The following is a 27356-nucleotide window of genomic DNA, read 5'->3' as shown; positions in this document are numbered from 1 at the left end:
TTGCTCTATTAGCGTACAAGGCCTACCACCATCGTAAGATACAGTTTACCAGATTTTCTAATCATGTGATACCATCTGCCTCTTTTATTTCGATTACAGAGGTTTTAACCTTAAGGTCATTCTCCTCTTCGGGTTAGAAAAATCTCTTATGAAAAATTTCTAACCTTATGTGCGGTGTCGGAACTCGAACCCAGGTGCGCTGCGTAAAAGGCAATCGATCTACCAACTACGCTATGCCCACCCCATACCGTCTGCCTTCTTTCCGTAAGATAAGGTCTGTCAGATTTTCCAGATATTTTTTTTTCGATTGTGTCAGATTTTGATTTAAAATACTTGCCGAAATCAGTTTTACGTGCTTGCTGTAGAGTGTGTGTAATTAGTATTTTGATATGATTTAGGAAAAATCAATATATATTCTCCCGATATAATTTTACTTTTATGTCATTAAAATGAAAATGGGAAGAAAACATCATAACTTTCAACTGTTTCAGAAAAGAATCGAAAGAAATCTGCTAGAAAAGCTCGATTGACAAAAAGTAGGTTTGCACACCTGGGACATTTTGTAAAATTTATTAGAATCATGCTTACATTTACATTCATGGGAGCGCATTTAAATTCCTTGAATTGATACTGTAATTAGAGAGTGGAAATTACATGGATTGTTTCGGAATAAAAATTAAGAACAAATCTTTTTTAATACATACTTTCTTTGTATTTATTTTTATAAAACTCTTACGGCGGAATACATATTTAAGGTCGTTTGTCATTCGAAATAAAATATTCAAAATAAATTTTACGTATTGCACTTCAGTATATCTGATCCTACTTTGTTCGTTTACATTGATGTCCAGATATAATGTATGTCAGAACTCACAGATGGTGTAAATAGCGGCTGGAAAACAGATTGAATAGATGGGTCTTGAAAACGTTTCAGTGATTTGATTCTAATTAGGCGTCTCTTACAATATCTTATATCCAATTGAGTTATAAACCGCACACTTTCGAAAACATACCACCACCACCACCACGACCTTCACTCGATAGACCCAACACCTCGCGTCTGTCTCTTCCTACCGCGGCGCTCATGGGATAGCAAGTGCCTCACCAAATGATCCTTCCGAATGAACCTTCTGTTGCACTCCTGGCACGAAAACGGGGCACTGTTGTCATGGCGAAACATGTGTCGCCGCAGATCGTTCTTGGACCAGAACTGCTTCGGGCACACGGTACATTTGTACGGTTTGTCCTGCTGTTCGTGGCGCACCATGTGCTTGGTTAGCTCGTCTTCCGAGAGAAACTTTTTGCCGCACTTTTCACACGGGACGAGGCGGTCCTCCGAGTGGATCCACATCCGGTGCTGGCCAAGACCACACTGACTAGCGAAGTAGTTACCGCAGTCTTCGCATGAATACGGACTGGCTGCAACCAGGCTGGGTCTAGCGGAGCGGCGTTTGCGTGCGTCGAGTACGACGGGAGATCTAGGAACGGCCGATACGGTAGGCGGAATTATTGATGACTTTTCATATTTTGACGTTTCCCGTGGATTTTTTTCTTGTGGTTTTTGCTGATCCGGCAACTGCGGCACTTGATGTTCAGTTTGCGGTACATTTGGTTGCTGTTGTTGGATGTTGGAATCAATATTTTGTTCAGATTTGTTCACAACAATGTGTCCTAGGCTTAGTTTTGACGCTGAGGTGATTGGAATGGAAACGATAACTTTTCTCGAATTCACTTTTTCTGCATCGAAATTCGACTGTGGTTGTGTATACGTTGTCTCATCCTGTTTGTTAACGTTTAATTTTTCTTCCTTGACTGGTATATCCAAAACCTCATACTTAACTACCAACGGTTCGGCTGGTTGCATCACATTAGGCTGGTATGGTTGCAAAGGAGCAGTGTAAGCCTGCGATTGTGCATGATATACAGAATGAAATTCGGATCCGGCGACGCCGGGTGATGAGTAGCCTCCGTCCGGGGACAGCTGGCGGCCGGACTGCATGCCACCATGTGCCGGATACTGTTGATAAGGATCGTGATAGCCTGTTTCATTATCGCCGATGGTGGAATCTGCTTCAACGATCTCGACGGATGTGTCCGCTTTCGGATCCATGTATGTATTCACTTTCTTTCCGGCTTTGATACTGATTGTACTGCAACGAAAAAAAATTCAGAGTGATAGAAAATCATTTGTTCGAGTTTCATTTTCGGCTACTGCAAAGAATGTTGTTTAGAGAAAAACGCAGTACAAGTTCTGAGTGCACTCAGTAATGGTGACGAATTTCCCTAAAAAATCAGGTATTGAGAGCTTTCTAATTTGTTTTTTTTTAGTATTAGGATTAGCAATAATGCTGAATCAAAATCATTTGTTCAATAACTAGCTATTGTGAGTCCAACGGTATCCAAAATATGTTGCTCACTGCAGGGTCACTTTTAAAAAAATCGATAATGAAATAATAGCATTGAGGTAACGTGTTATCAAGAACTGCTATTTCAGTTCCAGTTCTCAGATCACCATGAAAATTTGAATAAAAGCTATTAAGGATATGTACTTCAAATATACGCATTTTTTGGATTTTTGCCTAGCACAACATATATAGTCCCTTGAGGGAATTGAGTTTTTCCATTAATAATGCTTTGAATGAAGAACTTAAATATTTTATTCACAAAGCATTAGTAATAAGCCGAATGTCCGCCTATGTTGGAGGGCATTTTTTCTCTTTAGCTTTGATTTCATTTGACTTTCGAAATTTCTCGCAATGGTGCTAGTTTGTTCGAAATATAAAATGTCTCATCACACTGTTAAAAGGTGGATTAAAAGCGTTTTTTCATCAAGAACTATAGATTTCAAATAAACATCAAATATCCTGTAAATACCAAGTTCTCAGATCGAGGATGTTTTATGTGCGACTTTAGAGGAATTCCATGAAGATCCGTCCGAAAATCTTTAAAATCGTGACCGACCATCTTAGATTCCAATGAAACTTTACACGTTTTACCGTCATGCAAGACTAAATATTTTCCACAGGTAATAAGATTATTTTGACTCAAGAGCAACTTTTCAAAAGGGCGTAAACGTTTCTACGTGTATGAATTTCATTTTTTTTGTTCGATAACTGTATTTTATACAGCAAAACTGTCTGAGAACAAGTTACAGGGAATGAATACTTCTGTCCGAAAAAATATACACTGAAAAAAATGTTGTCATTTTTCAAAAAAAACAAAAAATTATGATAAAAATTTAAATTGCGAAAAAACCCATTTTTTTTAAAAATTTTTATATTTTGTTACCAAAAACCTAAAGAGAAAAGAAACATGATGGAGAAAAAATCGGTAAAAAAGTTTTCCTAACAATAACTTCGTACATGTTTTTAAATTTCATACTAATAGACATACAAAATTGTAATTCTATTACAGAATATAATCCTAAGCACCATTTAAAATCAAAATGCATTTAACAAAAATCTTCCAAAATGCGATAGTTTTCGAGATATTTGAAATTTTGCTCCTTCAAAAACAATTAATTCGTGTAATTATGCACTTTTTAAAAGTTATTCGCGTTACCCCATCAATAAATGTCAAAAATTTAATGTTTATCGTTTTAAAGACGTAAGAGCAACTTTTTTAGTGTATTTGGATCCTGGAGAAGCTTTCAATAAAAAAGTTTTCCTAACAACAACTTTTGACATTTTTTTATAATTCTTACTATTTGCAGTCGAAAATACAATTTTCTTTTTGAATGTGATTCCTAACGCCATTTTAAATCGAAATGCTCTTAACAAAAATTTTCTTAAATGTAGTAGTTCTCGAGATATTTTAACTTTTGTTTTAACAACACAATTATTTTGTTTTATTACGACCTTTTCATGAGTTACTCGCGTTTCTCCATCAACAATAATAGGTTTTTCAAAACGCCCGTAAACTTTCCTGCAACTTTCTCTTTGACATCAAGATAAACCATTTGAAAGTTACATGAAAGCAACCAAAATATATTTCAACCATAGGATCTGTTGATTAAACTATATAGCTGAATCATATGTTGGTTGTTTTCATGTAACTTTAAAATGTTTCACAATATCGCCTTGATGTCAAAGAAAAAGTTGCAGGAAAGTTTACGGGCCTTTTGAAAAACCTATTATTGTTGATGGAGAAACGCGACTAACTTATGAAAAGGTCGTAATAAAACAAAATATTTGTGTTGTTAAAACAAAAGTTAAAATATCTCGAGAACTACCACATTTTAGAAAATTTTTGTTGAGAGCATTTCGATTTGAAATGGCATTTAGAATCATATTCAAAAAGAAAATTGTATTTTTGACTGCAAATAGTAAGAATTATAAAAAAATGTCAAAAGTTGATGTTAGGAAAACTTTTTTATTGAAAGCTTCTCCATGATCCAAATACACTAAAAAGGTTGCTTTTACGTCTTTAAAACGATAAATATTAAATTTTTGACATTTTTTGATGGGGTAACGCGAACTTTTAAAAAGAGCATAATTACACGAATTAATTGTTTTTGAAGTAGCAAAATTTCAAATATCTCGAAAACTATCGCATTTTGGAAGATTTTTGTTAAATGCATTTTAAATTTAAATGGTGCTTAGAATTATATTCTGTAATAGAATTACAATTTTGTATGTCTATTAGTATGAAATATAAAAACATGTACGAAGTTATTGTTGGGAAAACTTTTTTACCGATTTTTTCTCCATCATGCAATCACATTCAAAATGTTTCTTTTCTCTTTAGGTTTTTGGTAACAAAATATAAATTTTTTTAAAAAAATGGGTTTTTTCGCAATTTAAATTTTTATCATAAATTTTTGTTTTTTTTTGAAAAATGACACAACATTTTTTCAGTGTATATTTTTTCAGAAAGAAGTATTCATTCCCTGTAACTTGTTCTCAGATAGTTTTGCTGTATAAAATACAGTAATCGAACAAAAAAAAATTGAAGTTCATACACGTAGAAACGTTTACGCCCTTTTGAACAATTACTGTTGTATCAAAAATTGCCAGAGAATATCATGGAGATTCATACAGCGAACACACCTGCAAAGTTTCGTTCGAATCGACGATGGTCATATTTTGCGGTCGGCCGGTTTCTCGTGTCGCTGTTTTAAAGAAAACCGTTACCATTTAAATATACAAATGTAAAGCCCAAAAGGTGTTATTTATACGCTGCGCCGTAAAAATATGAAAATAGGGTTGTCTACCTAACGTTAACTATAACGCGTAAATTAAAAAAAAAATGAATAATATTTGGAATGTTTACTTAAAAAGGCCATCTCAGAGGTTTCACAGAGAACAGACATCCATGATCGAACAAAATATTTAAAAACCTATTTTAATCCACCTAGCGGTGCAATTGTGCCTTTCTCAATTATGAATCACGAGAATGTGTGCTTTGTTTATATTCATTAAAAGAGTTCGAGTTCTAAAATTTTGAAAAAAAAACAGCCACGGTAATATTGAACTGAAAAAAGGTGCGAAATCGGCAAAGTCCCAAAAAGTCGATCTTTACAAAAAAAAAAATTTCGAGATAACATAAAATCTCGACGTTTCATGAATTTTAAAGATGTTTGGCATCAAAAATACGAATTCGATTTCTGAAATTTCATAGGGTCCCCCCTTTGAAAAAAAAATTTGAGTTCTGGCTTATATGGGAATTTCATATGTGACCGGACGATTTAGTCTATATTTCCGGACCCATATAAGCGATCCGTACGAAATTTTATAGACATCTGTGGGGATATTATAGCTATCATTTGGAACTAAGTTTGTGAAAATCGGCCCAACCATTTCAGGGAAACTGATGTGAGTTCGTAAATTTTGAAAGATGGCCGCTTTTCCCGGGCACTTCCGGAACCGTCTATGGTGGTCAATGTAGTTAACGAAAGTTTGGTTGGCCGTCGGTGACCTAGAACAGCAAATTTAAGTTGTTTGAGAGACATTTTAGCGAAATTTTTACCTTTTTTGCTTTCATCGGAGTATCGGTTTGAATCACAATTTGCTATGTGATCGCACGCCACAACCTGTAACTCCGGAACCGGAAGTCGGATCGGGATGAAATTAAATAGCCATTTACGGGGACGCAATACCTTTCATTTGAGGCCAAGTTTAGTCGAATCGGTCTAGCCATCTCCGAGAAACCGATGTGACTGTTATTCTGAATTCAGATACTTCCGCCGGGGCTTCCGGAACCGAGGATGGTGGCCAATGTGGCCAAATAGACTTTGAATGGATGTTAGTGACCTAATACTACAAATCGAAGCAGTTGTGGTCATATTTTGGAAAAATTTTCACCTTTATACATTCATTGCAGAATTTATTAAAATCGACATTTTCTGCGTGTTCGTACTTATCACCCTGTAATTCCGGAACCGGAAGTCGGATCCATTAGAAATTCAATAGCAGCCTATGGGAACGTTGCACCTTTCATTTGAGACTAAGTTTGTCAAAATCGGTTCAGCCATCTCTGAGAAAAATGAGTGACATTTTTGGTCACATACACACACACATACACACACATACATACATACACACATACATACACACACAGACATTTGCCGAACTCGACGAACTGAATCGAATGGTATATGTCACTCGGCCCTCCGGGCCTCCGTTAAAAAGTCGGTTTTCAGAGCAATTGCAATACCTTTCTATTGAGAAAGGCAAAAACGTGTGTAAAGATTTGAATTAATATACGATAAACACTAGCGCCGCCACACCAACCTATCCCAACTATCCGTCAAATCCATTCCGGAACCGGTTCGAAATCCTGAATGGATTCAGTATGGAACAGGATTCAAGAAAGAAAACAACCGATTCCGTCTCTATCGGTTGATGCATTTGAGCTGGAATTCATGCTGGAAGACCGAACCGGTTCCGGACTAGTTTGACTGGGTAGAGGAATAACCGCTGTCAATTCTGTCGAACTCAGCCACAAAAGACATGACGACAGTAGCGCACCTGGTTTAGATATCCCAACTATCTTCGAAACCGTTAGAGATTTTACACAAGTTGAATGCTGAAGATGGACGTCTGTTCTCTGTGGTAGTTTGTTGACTGACTCTAATTGTTTTTTCTATTAATTAACTGGTGAACGTTTTATCAATAATTTTCGTTCAGAAGAATATAAAATAGAGTTGTCTACCTCAAATGATAGACAATATAATTGAACTATATATATTATCATTATTTAGTGAATATTTTTGTATTAAAAATGACGACATGTCCATTTTTATTCTCTAGTTGATTGTAATTGCTGTATACTACAAATTGTGGATGCATGAAATGTTGAAACTAACACAATCGTGATTCGCTGGTTGAATATTTTTAACGCTTTTTAGTTGGACCTCCGCTAGTTGGTCCATTGTCGAACTAAAAAGCATCTGAATGTCAAATTCTCTTGTTAAATTCATTTAGACAATAAAACTGACAATAGTTAGAGATGTGAACAGATGCATTTGTATTGATAACATCTCCTTTGACCAGTTTTTGACATCTGCCAATCCTACCAGCAAATCACGAATGTATTTAATTTTCAACAAAAACCGTACCATAACATAAATTGATCTGAATCAGCAAATACCTTCACATTTTTATATGTATATATTGAATTTATGATTTTATTTTCTATGACTTTTGGTTTACGTCGCTGCATTGAACCAGAAATCGATATGTCATCGTTTTTAATAAAAAAATATTGGCTAAATAATGATAATACATATAGTTGAGATCATTTATATTGTCTATTATTTGAAGTAGACAACTCTATTTTATATTCTTCTGAAGGAAAATTGTTGACAAAACGTCTACCAGTTAAGTAATGATAAAACAATTGGAGTCAGTCAACAAACTACTGAGATATGGCCTTTTTAAGTAAGCATTCCAACTTTTATTCATTTTTATTAATTTACACGTTATAGTTAACGATAGGTAGACAACCCTATTTTCATATTTTTTCATCGCAGCATATAAATAACGCCTTTTGGGCATTTTATTTGTGCAATTAAATTGTAAGGTTTTTCTTTAAAACAGCGACACGCATAAACGATTTAAATAGTCAATGGACGAACATGGCTTCATGTTTGAAATCTAGTAGAAAACCCATCTATGACCGCATACCGCATTCAAATCGTTATAACTTTCGATTCCGTCATTGAAATATTTTCAAACTTGCAGCGGATATACTTGATTACTATATCTTTCGAATGCCAAGTACCAAATAAGTAGACAAATATTTTTTGTTTATAATGATAGGACCAAACCCGTGGGTGTTTGCTAGTAGCCTTATGAAACTTGTCGTAAAACTTTAAATCGCCATTTCTCTCGAATCTCTCGATGGATCATTTTGAAATTCACTGTGAAGATGCTTGGATACTGTATCTTTCGAATGCCGTATGCAAAATTTATGGTCATTTTTTTAGTTAATAATGGTTTTAGGCACACCGTGTTATACTTGTATGGTGTCGAGGAGACGTGCGTCGAGAAGCACCGCACGAGAGGCGCAACACAACCTGAACGATTATTCCGACATTATTCTCAGTACGACTTTCAAACTTCAGGATGATATTTTCATATAGTAAAAAAATCGATTTGTTGAAAGTTGTAAATGGAGTGCTTCCCTTAAGATTCCTTGAGTTGGCACTGTAATTAGAAAGTGGAATTGTTTGTTGATTGATGGATTGTTTCGAAATAAAAATTGAGAAGTAATATTTTTTCATGCACATTTTCTTTTTTTTTATTTTTATAAAACTTTTCGTTCTTATGGTGGAATACATTAAGTCGTTTGTCATTCAAAATAAAATAATTAAAAATTACGTATTTCACTTCAGTATATCTAATCCTAGTTTGTTCACATCAATCATTAGATTCAAATAAACACATTATTGCGTTCCATTTAGTATATCCGCATGCACTTATAACTTAACATTCCTACGTTCAGATAAAAACACTAGTTTGATCACTGTATACGACAACTATAAAAAACTTCAAACTTTTTTCACTGTATTCACTGCATGCGATTAGAAACAGTTCGAGAAATTCCGGTTGGGGATATCTAAGTACGAGGTTCATTGATGTCCAAATATAATGTATGTCACAATTCACGGATGGTGTAAATAGCGACTGGAAAACAGATTAAATAGATGGTTCTTAAACACGATTCAGTGATCCTAATCAGGCGTCTCTTACAATATCTTATATCCAATTGAATTATAAACCGCACATTTTCGAAAACATACCACCACCACGACCTTCACTCAACACCTCGCGTCTGTCTCTTCTTACTGCGGCGCTCATGGGCTAGCAAGTGCCCCACCAAATGATCCTTCCGAATGAAGCTTTTGTTGCACTCCTGGCACGAAAACGGGGCACTGTTGTTATGGCGAAACATGTGTCGCCGCAGATCGTTCTTGTGACAGAACTGCTTCGGGCACACGGCACATTTGTACGGTTTATCCTCCTGCTCGTGGCGCACCATGTGCTTGGCCAGCTCGTCTTCCGAGAGAAACTTTTTGCCGCACTTTTCACACGGGATGAGGCGATCCTCCGAATGGATCCATTTGCGGTGCTGGGTAAGACCACACTGACGGGCGAAGTAGTTACCACAATCTTCGCATGAATACGGACTGGCTACGACCATGCTGGGTCGAGCGGAGCGGCGTTTGCGTGCGTCGAGTACGACAGGAGTCCTAGGCACGGCCGATACCGTAGTCGGGATTATCGATGACTTTTCTGATTTTGATGACGTTTCCCGTGGACGTTTTCGTGGATTTTTTTCCTGTGGTTGTTGTTGTTGTTTCTGCTGATCCGGCAACTGCGGCACTTGGTGTTCGGTTTGCGGTACATTTGGTTGCTGTTGTAGAATCGGTTGGATGTGAAACTGTATCGGTTCGTTCACTTCACCGTACGAATCACTATTTTGTTCAGATTTGTTCACAACAAAGTTTCCTAAGCTTGGCTTTGACGCTGGGGTGATCAGAATGTTCTCGTGAACGATAACTTTTTTCGCATTCAATTTTGCTGCATCGAAATTCGACAAATCCACTTTCACAACCTCGAAATTCGACTGTGGTTGTGTATACGTTGTCTCATCCTGTTTGTTAACGTCTAATGTCTCTTCTTTGACTGGTATATCCAAAATCTCATACTTAACTACCAACGGTTCAGCTGGTTGCATCACATTAGGGTGGTATGGTTGCAAAGGAGCAGTGTGAGCCTGTGATTGCGCACGATATGCAGAATAAAATTCGGATCCGGCGATGCCGGGTGATGAGTAGCCTCCGTCCGGGGACTGCTGACGGTTTGAAAACAGAAGCGACCCATTATCCGGAAACAGATAATTGCTGCTGTTCGGAAAGGTAGGCTGTGCCATGAACGACGGTGGCATGTAGCCGGGAAGCATGCCACCATGTGCCGAGTATTGTTGATAAGGATCGTAATAGCCTGTTGCATTCTCGCCGATGGTGGAATCTGCTTCAACGATCTCGACGGATGTGTCCGCTTTCAGCCCCATATATTCACTTTCTTCCCGGATTTGATACTGATTGTACTGCAACGATTCATCAACGGTGGTGGGCCACTGTGCGGTGGACTTGGGGTATAGGTATGGTGAGCTTCCCCAGAACGGAGAGTTATCTCCGAACGAACTCATGGCGATGATGATACGCACTTAAACACTATGCAACACAACACAACAATCTGGAAATATTTGAAAACAAAACTAAATTATGTTAACTCTGCGACAGTTTCTTCACATGGACTAGCTGCGAATGATGAGGACACTCGAAGGATTACGGCTTTTGTAGCTGGTCGGATAGGTAAATTCTAAGTATGCAAAGTTAACCAACAACATACATACTGGTACAGGTTTCACTCAAACGGGTAAGTTTAACACAATATAGTTTGTATACCTAATGAAAAATGTTCAGTTGTAAAGTCGTATTTCATAGTTGCATTGTATAGTAGCATTGCATTTTCTAAAGTTTAAGTAGGTAAACAATTGAATCAAATTATAATGTATGTTTGTATTGTAGACGAATCACGGAATTTTCCGTTAAGGAAAATGTTTATAATAACGATTTTTACCGCATCCTTACAAGTGTATAGATAATATATTGATTTTGACGTGTTATTTTTTGGTTAGATACGATTTATATAAACGACTGTGGGCAGAGATGACAGTGTGAAATTTCTGCTCTGTCAAATATCGAAATGTTTGTAGAACAAGCATTAAAAATAGTTTACCATTTTATATAACACTATAAGGTTGTGTACGAGATTTAACATGATTTCGAACACACATGCTTGAATTTGAATACGTCATATTTAATCCGAAATGTCAGACAGATTCAATTTGATTCGATTAAGGAAATTCGATCAAAGAACAAAAAATATTCAAATCTTTCGGTTGAAATTAACTAGCGCGATAATTTAAAAAAAAAAACAGCTATTGAGCACAGGAATGCTTTAAAGCTGGTTGCAGAGGAAAGCTAGTCACAGATAGAGTTTGAAATTTTTCCATTCACGAACAGAAACAAGCGATATTTCACCTCATTCGATCAACAAGAGAAAAGCCAAACTGTGACAGGGTAATGTGCCAATTTTGCCTTGTTTTTATTATTCTACTCACTTCAAGCCGTTGGATAGAGCAATTTCCGCCATCCCGCACTAATGTGTACCATATGCCAACAATTTGATCAAACGTTTAAAACCCATGCCCAATATGGTTCGTTCAACGATAGAATAACCATTAGAGTGGGAAATAGTTACATGAAAAAATAAAATTTTGCTCCCAGCTACTTTCTAGGTTCCATTTGGGTCATAAAATAACTATGCAAATTCAAAAATCTATCGGTGAAACTATATTTGCTCCCACGGTTTCAAATTTAAATGGGATTTCGCATGGGAAAATCGATTTTTACAAAATGATGCTTCCAAGAGCCGCCCATTTCCTCATAAAAATAAGACGATGCAAAATTTTCATATAAAATCTTCCTAGGAAACAAAGTCTTGGAGACTGCAAAACGATCAGACGCTTGCGAAAAAAGTTATTAAGCAAAAACCAACTGAACATCACTGCTGCTGCCAGTCGAATTTTATACAAAGTTACACGGTGCTACAGTGCTTTTGTACTATTCCAGTGAGCTAGTATAGGTTGTAGATCTCGCCAAATGCAACACAAGACAATGACAATTAATAATTGCAAAAATGATAAACATGTTGAAAAATGTTGTATACCCTCAAAATCCTGATTTATGGTAAAAAAATTATTTATCGGTACTTTCGACGTTAAATAAATTTCTATGCTGTCAACTTTCAACCCATTTTAAATTTTCTGGGTATTTTGAAAAGAATAAGAAATGACCTTTCCAACGGTATGCTATGTTATGTTCTTTTATCAAAGATACTTTGCGGTTTTGGTTTAACAATATGAAAAACAACCATAATTTTGCGATACTTCTATGGAAATTATAAAAATCACTCAACATTCTTCTAAAGAAGCGTCTTTATTCTAATAACATTTTAAAGGGAGCATTTAATCTCGATTCCAATGACCTATTTATCATTAAAATTAGAGTTACTATGTTAAGAGTTAGGCGGATACAAAGGCTGGAAAACTGGCTGCTCTTATTTCAGGAGAAAAAAAAAAAACACTGGCATCCCATGCAAATGTTCAAGCTCTAGTTTAATAATTTCATTGTCGCGTGAGTAGGAACTTTACATGTACGAATAGAAAAACCAATTCGAAGATATGATGATATGGTTTCATACTTGTGCGAATATCCCTTGGTGTTACAGAAAAACTTTTTGTTCTTTTCGTTTCTCTGCACTCGATAACACAAGGAAAGAGTGAAATAATTATAACCATAATCACAATACCTTTTCCATATACATCCAAAAAGAATATGTTATGTGACGTCATGCTCGATTGGCTCCGGCATTTGACATGTCCAATTGGCTCCGCTCAGTGTCTCCGCCTAACTATGAATATAGTAACTATAATCAAAATCGGTTCAAAAATGGCTTGCATGAACTCTTAAGGGGTTAGTGAGGTATTGTCTCGCACTATAAGATGCTATAATTATATCTTCCGTTTTTTATCAATTTCAAGCTCAAAGTTCTCATACATACTTTTGAAGGTATACGTAATCGAGAAAATAATCTATTTTTTGAAAATTTTGTATGAGACTGTCCCCTTAAAAGTTTATGCGAGCAAGTTTATAATTTGGAAAAAAAATGTTAACTCTGCCATTTTTCAAACGATCTCGATCATAAGAGAAAGAGCTATCTTGAAACTTATAAATGGTGTAAACAACTCAAGAAAGACAATTGATACTTCAATCTATTCTGTATTAATCTCTCAAATATTACGAAGATCGGTTGACTATATTGCGAGTTTTTACTATAAATGTAAACAAAAGTCGCACTCACACGTATCATAGATGTGTATTGATGACAAAATTTGTATGGCATGTTATAAACGTGCATGGAAAATTTTCCATACAATTAAATCATCAATTATTAACTTTAATTCATATCTATGGCTTTATTTGGTCTATAAACAATCGGTGAGATGCATTTTGCAGGAAATTAGTCAGGGAATCTAGAAAAAATAGTTATTTTTGGTTACAGTGTTGCCATAGGTGTTATATTTCCAGTTTGAGAATTAAACTGCATTTTTCTCACAATTCGTGTATTCTTGTTTTCAAAATAATTAGACCATTGTGTTTCTCAGATAGTTTTACGCATAAAAATATCTTATACATCAAGATAACTTGAGCCAATCCCCAGACACAGGGCCGTAGATAGAAAATACGGGCCCGGGGGGTCCAACGTACGGGCCCCCACCACTGTATATTAGACCTCTCTACATTTTGAAAAAGTTTTGAAATATACATCGGTCAGCTCAAATTTTTGTTTTAGGTGTGAATTTAAGAACTTTCGCCAATAATGGCTTAATTTGGACATGATTTAGAGGTGTCTCCAATCAAAAATCGTGTTTTGCTATGTTACCATAGGAAGATCACTTACACTCTGATTCAATAGGCCCTACATGGAACATAGCTCTAATCGCAATAGAAAATTTGTTAACTGGATTTTTATTTAGAAAAGAATACCAAAACCAAGAAAAAATACTACTAATTTGGAACGATGTATATTTCAAAACTTTTTCAAAATGTGGAGAGGTCTACTGTATATTGCCCGTGCATCACAAAGTTAAAGTTTTAAATCCGTTGTACTTACTGATATTATGTACCTATATTACACTGAAATGATATTGTTATCAGTTTTTGCTCTAGTTGTTTGTAGTGCCAATGGCGGTAAAAACGGAGGGCTGTTAATACTCTATAGTATTTTGAATACGTCTTCGTACGTTTTGGTGACTTTGAAGAGGAATTTTTCGTCAATAGTAGGGGAGACCGGGGCTAGTTGGCGGTGTTTTCAGTTTTCAATTTTTACCGCATTGATGTAGGTAAATCTTGCAAAATAGAACACAGGAGCAATCAAATGGAGATTCAATTACCTCAAGGATCCTTTTGGAACGCGCTGAATGTCTTTTCGAGAAAACTGTATATTAACCGACATTTGCTATTATATTTCGGTTTCAATACCCCGGCATTTTGACTTTGATGCTTATTCCTTATTCAAAAGCAAATTTTCGAAACTTTTTGTGCAATTGGCCGGAATAAATGTCTCCAACATTGGCGAGATACATAACAGTAAGATTTTCTTACTTTGGAGTGAATTCCAGAAATAAAGTTTTTTACGACTTTTTTGCACTGTAAATAGTACCGCCAACTTTCCCCGCGTGCAACACCGCCAACTTACCCCAACCGCATATTTTATTAAAAACTAATTAAAAAGTAACTTTTGTTTGTGGATAGATGTAATATCTATACGTATACTGAAAGCTCTTTTCACGCGCTATCGAAAAATATAATCATTCAGGAAATAGATTGAAAATCACCCTAAATACCGCAAAATATTTAAAATTTAGAAAATTTACTTGGTATGCTCGAAAACACAATATCGCCCACAATTTCAACAAAACAAAATGTTTTGCAACAAAAACACATCGGATGATTTGATTCACATTACTTGAGGTACACAACGAGAGTCAACGCTTTATGTCTAATAGAAACGGAGAAAAGGGGTTTCCGCCATCTTACCCCAACCGCCAACTAGCCCCGGGCTCCCCTATTAGTAAAAGTAATGAAATGGAAAGATTAAAAATGTAGTACATAATTGCAAAAATGATAAACATTATCTAAACAAAAACAATTCAAAAATTCCCTTTGTTCAATTGTACAAAAAATAAAATAAAGGGAAAACTTTATATTGAAAGTGTGTACAGAAAAACTAAAAATCGCAAAATGTAATAATCGAAACCCAAAAAAATGTATAATCGAAAACAAAACCGAAAACAAAACTTGTAATAATCGATAAAAGAAAACAGGAAACTAGACAATCAAATTGCAAAGATTAAAGAAATCGAAAATTGTTGAACAAATGGTGAAAATTATAAAAAAATCGGCAGATGTCATAAAACGTAAAAGCTCGAAAATAATAAAATATATTCAACATAAAAAACAAGAAATATTTAAAGCAATAGAAAAAGTGAATAGAGCGTTAAGAATGCATAAAATAAAATGAACATGAAGAAATTAAAAAAAAAATGAATTGAACAAAAACGGACAAAATGGAAAACAAAAAATAGTATAAAACTAAAATAGTATATCATAGAAACACACAAAATTGAAAAAATAACAAGAAGAAATTGAAAAAATAGATTAAATTATTTAAAGAATGGAAAACAACATTAGAAATGAAACTTGACAGAAATTTAAACAACAGCCTAAATCTAAAACGAAGAAAAAATGCGCATAATGGCAAAAAAAATCGAATGTTTTCTATAAAAATAAATCAAATGAAAAAACAAACCTATTGGAAAATGGCCAACAGAAAAAAGCACTTTCAAAATACCACAATATGGAAAAATGAAGAATAACAAAAATAAACAAAAGAAATATTAAGAAACATGTGTAAAAAATAAAAAAAATATAATAAATTAGCAATGAGAAAAAATAAAACTACGGAAAACGGAAAGCTAAAAACTAGAAAACATATACTAAAATACGAGAAATGTAGATAAAGGGACAATGAGACATTTTGGAATGAATTTAAAAAAGGAAAAATGTAAAAAAATATATAGAGAAAAAAGAAAATAATAGACTAATTTTAAAAGTTTGATGGAATGACAAAAGAAACAAATGAAAAGGTAGGGTATTATAATATGAAACAACAGAAAAAATATAATAGAATGGAAAAATTGCAAATAAAATGGAAAAACTCAGCAATGACTATAAATTAAGGTAAGTGGTATGGATAAAAATGCAAAAATAAACAGCGTTAAAAGCAGGATAAAATAAAATATGGTGACAATGGAAATAGATAAAAAAGCAGAATGTTGAAATTACAGATATACCACGACTTGCAACCTTCATCAGTGTTTGTATCAATATGCCTTCATCAGTGTTTGTATCAATATGCGAAAGATATCAAAAAAGAAAAGTGTTTAATATAACATTCCGCTAAGCTCCCTCAAAACAGTGCTTTTTAAAGTGCTGAAAAAATTGATCAACGAAATTTTAACAACATTTTTGAAAATCCATGTAAAAATGGGGAAAATAGCGAAACATGGATCAAATTACAAATAAGGGTTGTAGTTGGATTTTACGCTATGCTGGTTTCGAAAACATTCATAAAAGCTAAATAATTCACCGCAGAGTGTAATGTTGTGGTAGAGCATTTAGGAGTATTTTTTGCATTTGTGAAGAGTTTTATTGATATAGTGGGGGCAGTACTTCACATCCTTGAATATCTGCAAGGATGTGAAGGATAACCCAAGCGAACTGTGCTCTGCTCTACAGTAAACAAAGGCAGGGCGTAAAATCACACTTCAGTGTCTTTCAAGAATCTTTGTGAGGAGCATATAATCCGTTGATCCATTGAAATGAAGGTCGTGTGGGGTAAAGTGAATCTGAACCCAAATGGTGGGGAGCTCTTTTTAAATATATTGGCCAACACCGAGAGGGGCCCTACTCATTGATCAGGGTCTGCAACCCAAGAATGATGTTTATGATGACTGTGTGCTAGACGATTTATAAAATGATGCTGAGAGTTCCTGATGAAGAAAAAATTGTAAAATTGCAAAATAATCCACTAGATTTATCCGGGCGAAATCCGAATTACATGAACAAAAACCCGGAATTTGCCTCAAAAAACCGGTGTGGCAACCCTAAATAGAAGGTTGAGAAGTTTTCTTTTTCTTTCTAATTACTTTTGATAATTACCGAGCAGTTGCGAAGACATGACAATAAATCAAAAAATCGATTTCATATTGACGAAATTTGAAGACAACCTCATGACTTCTAGTCAAATCATTAATTTTTTACCCCTAGCAAGTCTTTTTTTTTGATAATGGAAATTTTAATCTTAGGGCCATTCACTTCTTCATTCAAGTTAGAACATTTTCTTTAAAAAAAATCTCTATTCCTATGTGCGAGGTTAGGAATCGAACCCAGATGAGCTGCGTACATGGCAGTCGATGTACCAACTACGCTATGCCCGCCTTGGTCTGATCTTCAAATAGGGTACAAATACATATATTTGATATCCAATATGTAGTAGTTTTTAAAATCATACACAAGATATCGATTTTTTTTTAAAGTATTGACCAAGATTTTAGTTTTCGTTAAAATCCGGACCCCCTTCAAAACTTCGGGCCCGGGGGAAACACCCCGTCCCCACCCCCTCTCGGCGGCCCTGCCCGGACACAGTAATTTGAAGCAAAGAATTAAAAAAATCTTAACACGTTTCTCGCAATATCTCAATAACCAAGCAGAATGTCAAAATTCTGAAAACGCCACCTTGTAGAGATTTTTTAGACAAGTAATGTGGCATATCTAACTCAGTTTACCCAAAAATGGTGTTCATCTTGAGATAGCACAACAACGACAAAATAGGTCATTGGATGCGGAATTAAAAATTCTCCCTGAATTTGTGTTTATACAAAGACGCTTCCTAATAAAAATATGGAGATATTTTCATATTTTTAATGAAAACATCGTAAAATAATGGGTACTTTCACAAACCAGACCAGTCGTTCGATTGAAACACAAAGTGGCGCTAATCTATACCGACAAAAAAATAGTGTCGGTTTCTGAAGAGACGAAGTCGAAACGCACCCATGACTAATAAGTTTGTTTTAAAGCTTGTTCAACGATGTTTCTAGGTTTGGAAATTCTAGTACGCCTTGTTCGTCTGTTATGCCAATTTAAATGAAAAATGTGTCCCACATTTATCCGTTCGCCCTACTTCTCAGAATAACTTTTTTTCATTCAAACATTTGGTACAGTACCAAATTTTCTGAGTTAATTTTGAACTTAATCAACGATGTTTCTTAAAATATGGAAACCATGGTGCGTTTTATTTGTTAGTTATGACAGTTTAAGTGAAAAAAAATATTCCTGCATTTATACTTACGCTTCCTAGAAAAAGCTTTATTCAAGTAATTATTCAGTAATGAATAATTAACACCACATGTAGTAGTCTATCGAATTCCCATCATTTTTGAGTACCAGTTTCATTCGTTTCGGCATTTAATCATTAAGCTTCTCTATACTTCTGGCTCTGAGCTTGTCGTTGAATAATATGATTGCTTTCTTGAACTTCGAAAATAATGAATGAAAAAAAAATATTCTGAAAAAGTAGGGTGAACAGATAAATGGGGGAACATTTTTCACTCAAATTGGCATAAAAAATGAACAAAATGCACCAGGGCTTCTAAATTTCGAGAAACATCGTTGATTAAGTCTCAAAACAATCGCTACAAATTTGGCGCAGTTTGCTTGATTAGAAACAAAGTTAATCTGAAAAATGAGGGTGATCGTATAAATGATGAACACATTGTATTTTTCCATAGTACCAATATCAAAAACTTCAAGCAAAGTAGGCGAAGGTCTAAAATTGTCCAAATGATATGGAATTTGGCATCTGGGCTTACTTTGCCATTTGTCACAATAGGAGGCCTTTGAGATTTCAAAAATGATTGTTTTTTGCAATGCCCTAATGCGAGCGCGAGAGGGAGGGTTGATGAAAATGAAAGGGGGGGGGGGGGGGGGGGGGTGAATACTACACCCAACTGCATATTATACCTTCCATTTGAGACTTGTTTTGAGAAAATCGGTTCGGTCATCTCCGAGTAACCGATGCGCAATTGTTGGTTACATACATATACACAGACATACACACATACGCATACACACGTTTCCCGAACTCAACGAAGTGAGTCGAATGGTATAAAAGTATCGGCCAACAATTTGAAGCAATTTGTAATTCATTTTAATTATTTTTGCATTATTCATACATATATTGATTATAACGGTTTATAGAGGAATTTCGCATGTGGCCGCATACTTCAACTCGTAACACAGAAACCAGAACTCCAATTAAAAGGAAATTCAATAGCATTCAATAGGGATGTTGTAGCTTTCATTTGAAACTAAATTTGTAAAAATCGAGTTATACATTTCTGAGAAGCAGATGTGAATTCAATTTACCACCTAACCACTTTACCGCAGCTTCCGGTTCCGCGGAATTTGTCCAGTGTGGTCAACATGGATTTGATTGGGCCTCAGTCAGCTGAAACTATAAATCCAAACATTTTCGAATACATTTTATGAAGTTCTGAATCTTTTATACACCATGCTGATTTATATGGGAAATACATGCGTGATCCCACTTTTCAACCTGTAACTCCGGAACCGGAAGTCTGAAGTAAATGAGACGAAGTTTGAAAAAAATCGGTTCAACCATCTCCGAGTAACCGATGTGCGTATTTTTGGTCATATACATACATACACACGCACACACACAGACATTTGTCTAACTCGACGAACTGAGTCGAATGGCATAAGAGACTCAGCCTTCCCTAGCCTTGGATAAAACATCGGGTTTCAGAGTGATTACATAGCCTTTCTATAGGAGAAAGACAAAACGTGGAATCAATTATTATCTTTCGTTATAGAGTTACGGTGTCTTCGAAAAAGTTGCAGTATGGCACATAGCGCTTTATTTGGTTGAATCATACTAGTTCGGAGTTCAGTCGCTAGGGTGGCGCTATTATCAACTTTTTAAAAGAGCTAGATATGATATCTTCGAGGAAGTTATAGGTCCTATCATTTTAAACATATCTTCCGAAGATGCAAACTTTGTAGGTCATGTATCTTTCGAGATAGAGAAGGATTTAGTTGAAACATTTACTTACAGATTATGCTTTCAAAAATGCGCCATATTTCAAAACTTGTAGGACCTACAAAGTTGGTATCTTTAGAAGATATATTTATAATCACCTGACATACAACTTTACCACAGACACCATCTTTCTATCTCGTTTCAATGCAAAGTTGATAACAGCGTCGTCCAAGCGACCGAATTCCGAGCTAATATGAAATGATAAAATAAACCGCTAGATGTCACACAACAACTTTGACAAAGACACTATAACTCTAAAACGAAAGATAAGGACGTGTGAATTGTGAGTTACCCCCTTTTGGATGCTAGGTACCCCCTTGTTTAACCCCAAAGTTATAGTTATTTGAAAACATTGTTGTTCATAAATAACAGGATAACAACAGGAATGAATAAAATAAACAAAATGAAGAATTTTTATCACAATAAAAATGTTTTCTGTCTATAAATTTTATCATTTTTTTTAAATTTTGTTTGTTTTTAAGCAGTTGAATTATTAAAATGAAAATTAAAAAGTAATAGAATTAATAGAAGAAATTATATTGTGTTTAATTATTGTTCTAGGTGAAATGAACAAAGTGAATGACTGAACAAAATAACGAATATAATCCATGAAATGAATGAACTGAAAAATGAGTATATAGAATAAAATTTAAAGTTATTTGAATAAAGTAAATGAATAAAACGAATTTCACGAATTCCAAAACCATTGTTTCAGAATATTCTGAAATGTTTGTGAAAATCCCATTGCAAAGAGCACGTTTTCGTTCTTCTTTTCTTGACGGCGTTTTTAGGATTATCTGGCGTTTCTACTTTATTGATAGGCCTTAATCAGTCATCAGGAAATCTAGAAATCAGGAATTTGTTTTGGAATTAAAAGATGTCTTTTTGGTCACAGATATCTGTAAAATTATTTTTCTGCAGAAAAGAATTTTCAGGTCCAGTATTTTAACGCGTAATTGGAAATAGTAAACTGAGATAAGGCCACCTGTAAATAGTATTCATTTGCATTGAAATATCTGGAAAAGAGTGTCAAGTGTCTAGGCTATGTTGGCAATTTTATTATTGTCGATGGCACAAAAGCCGTACATTCAGTCGATTACAATGCAGTCTCTTTCCACCCATCCTTATCACTTGAGAATTGTTTCGTTCGGAAGTCTCGTTCTGGAGATATGGGTTTATGAGTCCTACACAAAACAATACCATGACAAAGGAATGGTTCAAACTTCCAGAATAAGTATTTAAATTCATCAAAAAGCCAGTTTGTATTAAAAGTGCCCCTGGACTGCTTTGAGACACGAACATTCTTGAAATTACATGTCGTATTGTTTCGCAAATAAATATGCTATTAGTTCATTGATTATGAAAAATGTATATTGGGGTTTTCAGTACAACTCAGTGTCAGTTGTAGTTACACAGTAGGGGAGAGAGGGTAACAGTGGATCAGCAGGAACTATGAAACATTCGCAATATAATCATAATGCAAGATCAGAATCGTCTCATTCCCTCATGTTTCACGATTTCTAATTCTTTACACGTGTTGCTATATTTTGGAAGAGATCTGTTAACTCTATCTCTTTTAATGGATATTTGTTTGTTTTGTGATAGCCAGAGTAAATTTGCAATGAAAAACATTATTCCACCTTTATGAGTTACCATTCATTAAATTAAATTAAAATAAGTCTAAATAGCAAATATTTTGCTCAACATTTGCCGCGAACAAAGTTTTTTTGGTAACTTCTCATGGTTCTGTGTAATTTCACAATTTTCATGAATAGATCCATTGGGTAACTGTGGAACGATGGCATATGGGGAACAGTGATTTTTTGTTTGTTTTTGTGGTCTGTCTCAAAATGTGAATGGGTTCCGATTTTCCGCAGTAAATACTACTCATATAGTGCAAAATTAGTAAATTTGGGCAAGTTTTGTAGAAATTGTCTCTTATTTCAGGATTGCAGCTAATATGCATATATGGTGGTTCGATGTTACGCGATGATATAATGGATTCTTTCGTAAACCAACGATTTTCGCCTCAATAATTTTAATTCAAAGCATTAGGATCATTCTTCGTCAAAATAAAAGAATAAAATTTATAAGTAGAATATTTCACTATAGACGACATCGTGTTTCATAGTTCCTACCCATGGGGCACACTGATACATTTTACCACCGACTGTTTATTATCCAAAAAATGTTATTTCGCGTGTATTTTACCAGCTGGAAAAAATATATGTATTAGTTAACAACAGGGTGGCGCAATAACAAGTATTATCATCAAAATTAAATTGAAGAAAAAATGTGTTTCATTGTAACCCTCTCTCCTCTAATATGTGTGACAAAAAATCCGTGATATCAACTATCTGTCCAATGCATAAACTCTGATTGTAATCCTCGCTAATTTACGAGTAGAATTCGGAGTACTCAAACGAAACGTCCATTGAACTATCCAATATTTCTGGCATTGAAGCTTCAATTGAAGCGTTCTCAGCACAAGGCAAATTTGGGCAATTGAAACCATCGCTATAGGGTAATTTGGGGGAGAGATGCCGCACATTTTTAAAAATCGATCCTGCATCAAAGTAAACCATTCAATAATTGATGAAATCATTTTTATCAATTGCGACAAGTTTCTAAAATATTGTGAAATGGTTTTTGTAATGAAAAAAAAATCATCAAATTTGCATGAACATTTTACAAAAAAGGTCAGAGGGAGAGATGCCGCATGTGCGGGTGAGACGCCGCACCGTGGTCACAAACTGAAAAATAGTAAACAAAAGTATTTGTTGGCTCTTATTGATGTTTTTGTGATTAAGTGTCTCCAGCTGAGTTTCATGAAGTTTGATTACACCTATAAATCGGCTAGCACCTTCACTTTTCTCGGAAAAAGTTTTCAAAGTTTGAGCGAATTCTATTCATTTCTTTTCTAAGAAATGTAACAATGCTAATTTGGAAATGCGGATTTTTTTCCATTGACTGTAACAAATGCAAAAGGTGGGTTAGCCCCTTTTGGACACCAGCCGTTCAATTAGTATGGTAGTTTAATAGTTGAATTATGATGATGGAATATATCAGTAGTATTCCTAATATGGCGAGTATTCTTTGAATAGTTTGGAAATAGTTCAAAACGTTTCTGAAAAGGTATTTATTTATACGGGAATACACGAAGCTATGTCCTCATTCAGAACATTGGGGGATACTTTGAAATTTCCAAAATCTCGTTCGCACTTTTGATGCAAAATCGTCATTGTTGTGCTATCTTGTGACAAGCGTTAAATGATATTTCGAGAAAAAGCATTTTGAAAGTTTTAGAATTAATACCTTGAAACTTGTAACACATCGTAGAAGACAGTTGATGTTTCTAGCTATTCTGTATGAATTTCTCAATTATTGCGAGAATCGGTTGACTATATTGTGAGTTTTTGCTAAAAATGTAAAGAAAAGTCGCTCTCACATGTGTTATAGGTGTGTATTAGTGTTGACAAAATTTGTTTGACGTGTCATAATTGTTCGTGGTAAATTTTCTATACAAATATAGCGTCAAATATGAACTTTTATTCAAATACTGCATTTTACACACAATACATTATTTCTTATTTTGAAATTTTTATGCCATTGTTTTTCTCAGACAGTTTTACGCAAAAAATCATTTAAAACTTCAAAATAATTTGGGCAATCCCAAATTAGTGATTTGAAGCAATAGACTCACAATATCTCATCACCAAAGTTTCGATATGTGCAAGCAAAATTTGTAACTCAGTTTGCCTTAAAAATTGCGTTTGTTATAAGATAGCACAACAACGACGAAATGTCATAGGAGTGCAGAAGACATTGAAATCTGCAGTCATTTCCAAAAAAAAATAAATCGCTTTTACGGGTAAATTTTTGAGTTACGATAAGATTTGAGCTTGAAAATGCAGCTTTCAATCATCCCAAAAAATTTGCAACATGTTACACAGGCATCACTATTCCATTTTTGAGAGTGTGCAACCAAATGGCATTGTATTTTTTATTTTTTTAAAATACATAGATTTAAATTGTGGATAATATGTGGAATATATTTAGTGTAAAAGTAGGGATTAAATTCGTTTTCAAGAAATTTTCCATAACTTCTGGCTTACATTGATAAAAATATGTAGATCATCGCATTGAATTCAAAGTTAGTTGTTCAGTTAAAAAAATATCTGTATCTTTAGGTATTTTAGATTTTGATTTGCTAAATAATAAACTTTGACAAGAAATGGAAGCGTGAAATCGATTAGTGAATATGTATGCAGGTTAACGCATTACGATGTTATACAGCAAATAAGTAAATTTTTTATGTCGCTATGATTTTTTTTTATATTTTTCTGAAAATAAAATATATTTTGTTCTTTCAGACATTGTAATTGGTATCGATTGGAATATTTTAGTGTTTTAGGTATGAAATTCAAAGTTATTTGAAAAACAAATAAAAATTTATTATCCTTCTATTTATTGTATCGTTACACATTACTGATTTGTGATTTTTAACGTTTTGACATACATTTGCGTGTTAAATTTAGAATTAAAGAGATTTTGAGTGAATTACGCAATAAAAATCGGATCGACTAAAATCTAATGGAAATTTTTTGCACTTTAAAAATTTTGTAGGGTAATTTCGAGAAAGATGGTGTGTCAGGTGAGATGCCGCACACTCTAAATCTCGTATATAGAGTCACTTTAGTACAGTAATATGACATTTCGAGTTTGTTTTTCGAAGAAATACAACATTGGACATGTAAAATAATCCTTTTTATCAACCTACAAAAATATTATTACTGATTTTGTGCATCCAGTTGCATCGCTGTGTACCGAAAATTTACAGTACCACATTGTTCTGACATTATTTTTTAAAAATTGTGCTTTTTTTGGTAAAACATATATCAGTTGAATAGTTAGGACCTTTTAGAAGACATTCCGATCATAAACACGCTCATCTATAATTTCAGAGGAAAATGTTTGCGTACCTTAGTGGCATATATGTTGCCACCAATGTTTTAGAGAGGAACGGAAACGAAAACAGCAGGTTTTTCGTATGCTAGATCGTGTTTTTATGAATGTCTAGTACAAGGTATACAAAACGCTGCTTATTTCATTTTCGATAATTGCTTCAATCTCCAGCCATGCCTCTAAGACAGTGGTTTGTGTGCCTCTGAGGTCGTGACAACTGCGCAACACCCACGTTTCGGGGCCTCCAATTCAGTGATAACTGTATCGCAACCAACGTTTTTGGGCATCAAAAGACTGTGGCCACTACACTGCCACATCAATCTAAAGTATGCAAGAAGCAATCGTAACTCTACCGTTTAATTTCAAATACCGAAACTTTTCAACATATAAATCCGCTGTCAGCAAAACATTTACTTACTGTTTTCTATACTTTGAATAAATAATTCACTGATTTCAGAATCGAATTAACATACAAACATGCGAAAGTGTAAAACAGTAGAATTCATGTAAAATAACAGACACGCGTTTAAATGAAAACCAGTGGTTAAAACTTGTATCACTTATCACCAATTGTCATTGCTTTTGTGCTGCACAATGGCGTCGGGTTGTGGCAGTGGCAACAGCTATCTTTTTGTCAACTAACGGATTTTAACGAAACTATTAGATAGCTCTAGGGTGACCAGATAATAGGTCCCAATAAAAAAATGTTTATTCGGTTCGCCCACGTCCATAATCATATTTTAAAATCTGTAGTCAAATTTTTATCAAACAGGGGTTTAAATGTTGCGGCCAACCGAGAGATTTGGTTCGCCTTTCTAAACTTTAAACTAAATATAACGTAATTTATCTGCTGTGCGAACAATTCTGATATCATAATTCATCCATTTAGCTACAATATTGGTTGTTACATTACATTAGAGGGATCGAAAGCTGTGTAAATTCGCTAAAATGGCAAGCGCTTATATTTCAAAACACAACCATTTGTTTGGTTTGAATTTCAATGGCTCATCTTTTCGTGCGTTTTAACATAACATCTAAAACCTGCAAACCGTTTACCTAGAGGAGGGCGGCCCATGGCTTACGCCCAATGTGTCCTTTTGGGAAAATACGCACTTCCATTGTATATGAACAATACTTAGGTAACATTCATTATTGGTGCAGCACATGCACGTTTTACCAGCAAAACAAGGACGTTAGATGAATGCGCCAAAGATGACTGTTCAACTCATTAGTCTACCTACACAATCCAACCGTCGTCACAAATTTATATAATGGGGGATTTTTAACTGTCAGAAAATTGAAATATAAAAAATCTGCAATAATTGGATACAAGAGAACCGATCTGGTAGTTTTCTGAATCTGTAATATTCCTATATTCAATAAAGCAATCTGAGATATTTAGTATTTAACACTCGGAATACCAAGGGGGTAAAAAGTTACGCGGACTACCAAGGGGGTCTAAAAAAATGGCAACGCTTACTTTGACCGGTCATATCTCAGCCGTTACATAATCGATTTTAAATCTGTCTTCACCAATAGAAAGGTATGTCTTTTGTGAATACGTCAAATTAAAAAATAGAAGAATAGAGTTGTCCACCGTAAGTTACAGTAAAAAGAGTATAACAAAGTCAGTTAAAAAAAAATGGGAACGCTTCTTTGACTTGCCATATCTTAGCTGTTTGCTCACCAATTTTAATTCTTTCTTCACCATTGGATAGGTAAATCTTTTATAAAAACAGTGAGCAAAGAATGATGGAAATCAAATTTGTATATCTGAAGTAATTTTAAAAACAGTAATTGAGAGTCATTACAGAAGAAATGAGTATTTCTGTTCAAACAATCGTATCACGACCGTTTGTCAACCAATTTCAATTTTCCTTACACCAATGCAATCCTTAGAGCTTCTAGACTTGTAATATATGCAATAAATAGTAGATTTTCAAAAATTACTATATTTTTCGAGTTTTTAGGAGATAGGATTTTTACAATGTGCGTGGCATACGGTTGATCGAAATTCTTTGCGACTTGTTAGTTTTATGGTTTGAAAATTACCTGTTTACTCAATAGTTC

At 34.6% G+C, this 27356-nt stretch overlaps 2 protein-coding genes across 17 annotated transcripts in view; one reads left to right on the top strand and one right to left on the bottom strand.

Moving 5' to 3' along the window:
• LOC131684155 (uncharacterized) overlaps positions 1-27356 on the top strand; it is a 527188-nt gene that overhangs the window by 98418 nt on the left and 401414 nt on the right. The gene's annotated exons all lie outside the window — the stretch shown is intronic.
• LOC131684158 (zinc finger protein 502-like) lies at positions 714-25908 on the bottom strand. Of its 2 annotated transcripts, XR_009304626.1 has the most exons (3): positions 25705-25908; positions 964-2150; positions 714-892 (listed from the first exon to the last, which is right to left on the bottom strand). XR_009304626.1 is itself a non-coding variant. In XM_058966776.1 (2 exons), exon 2 carries the CDS (start codon positions 2108-2110, stop codon positions 1034-1036), a length of 1077 nt encoding a protein of 358 aa, XP_058822759.1. In that variant the 5' UTR covers positions 2111-2150; positions 25705-25908; the 3' UTR covers positions 714-1033. The 2 variants fall into 2 exon arrangements, 1 of the variants encoding a protein (XP_058822759.1); XM_058966776.1 differs by having other exon boundaries at positions 714-2150.

Source organism: Topomyia yanbarensis, chromosome 2, assembly GCF_030247195.1.
Source record: "Topomyia yanbarensis strain Yona2022 chromosome 2, ASM3024719v1, whole genome shotgun sequence".
Lineage (NCBI taxonomy): Eukaryota > Metazoa > Arthropoda > Insecta > Diptera > Culicidae > Topomyia > Topomyia yanbarensis.
This window is presented reverse-complemented; position numbering and strand designations above follow the sequence as displayed.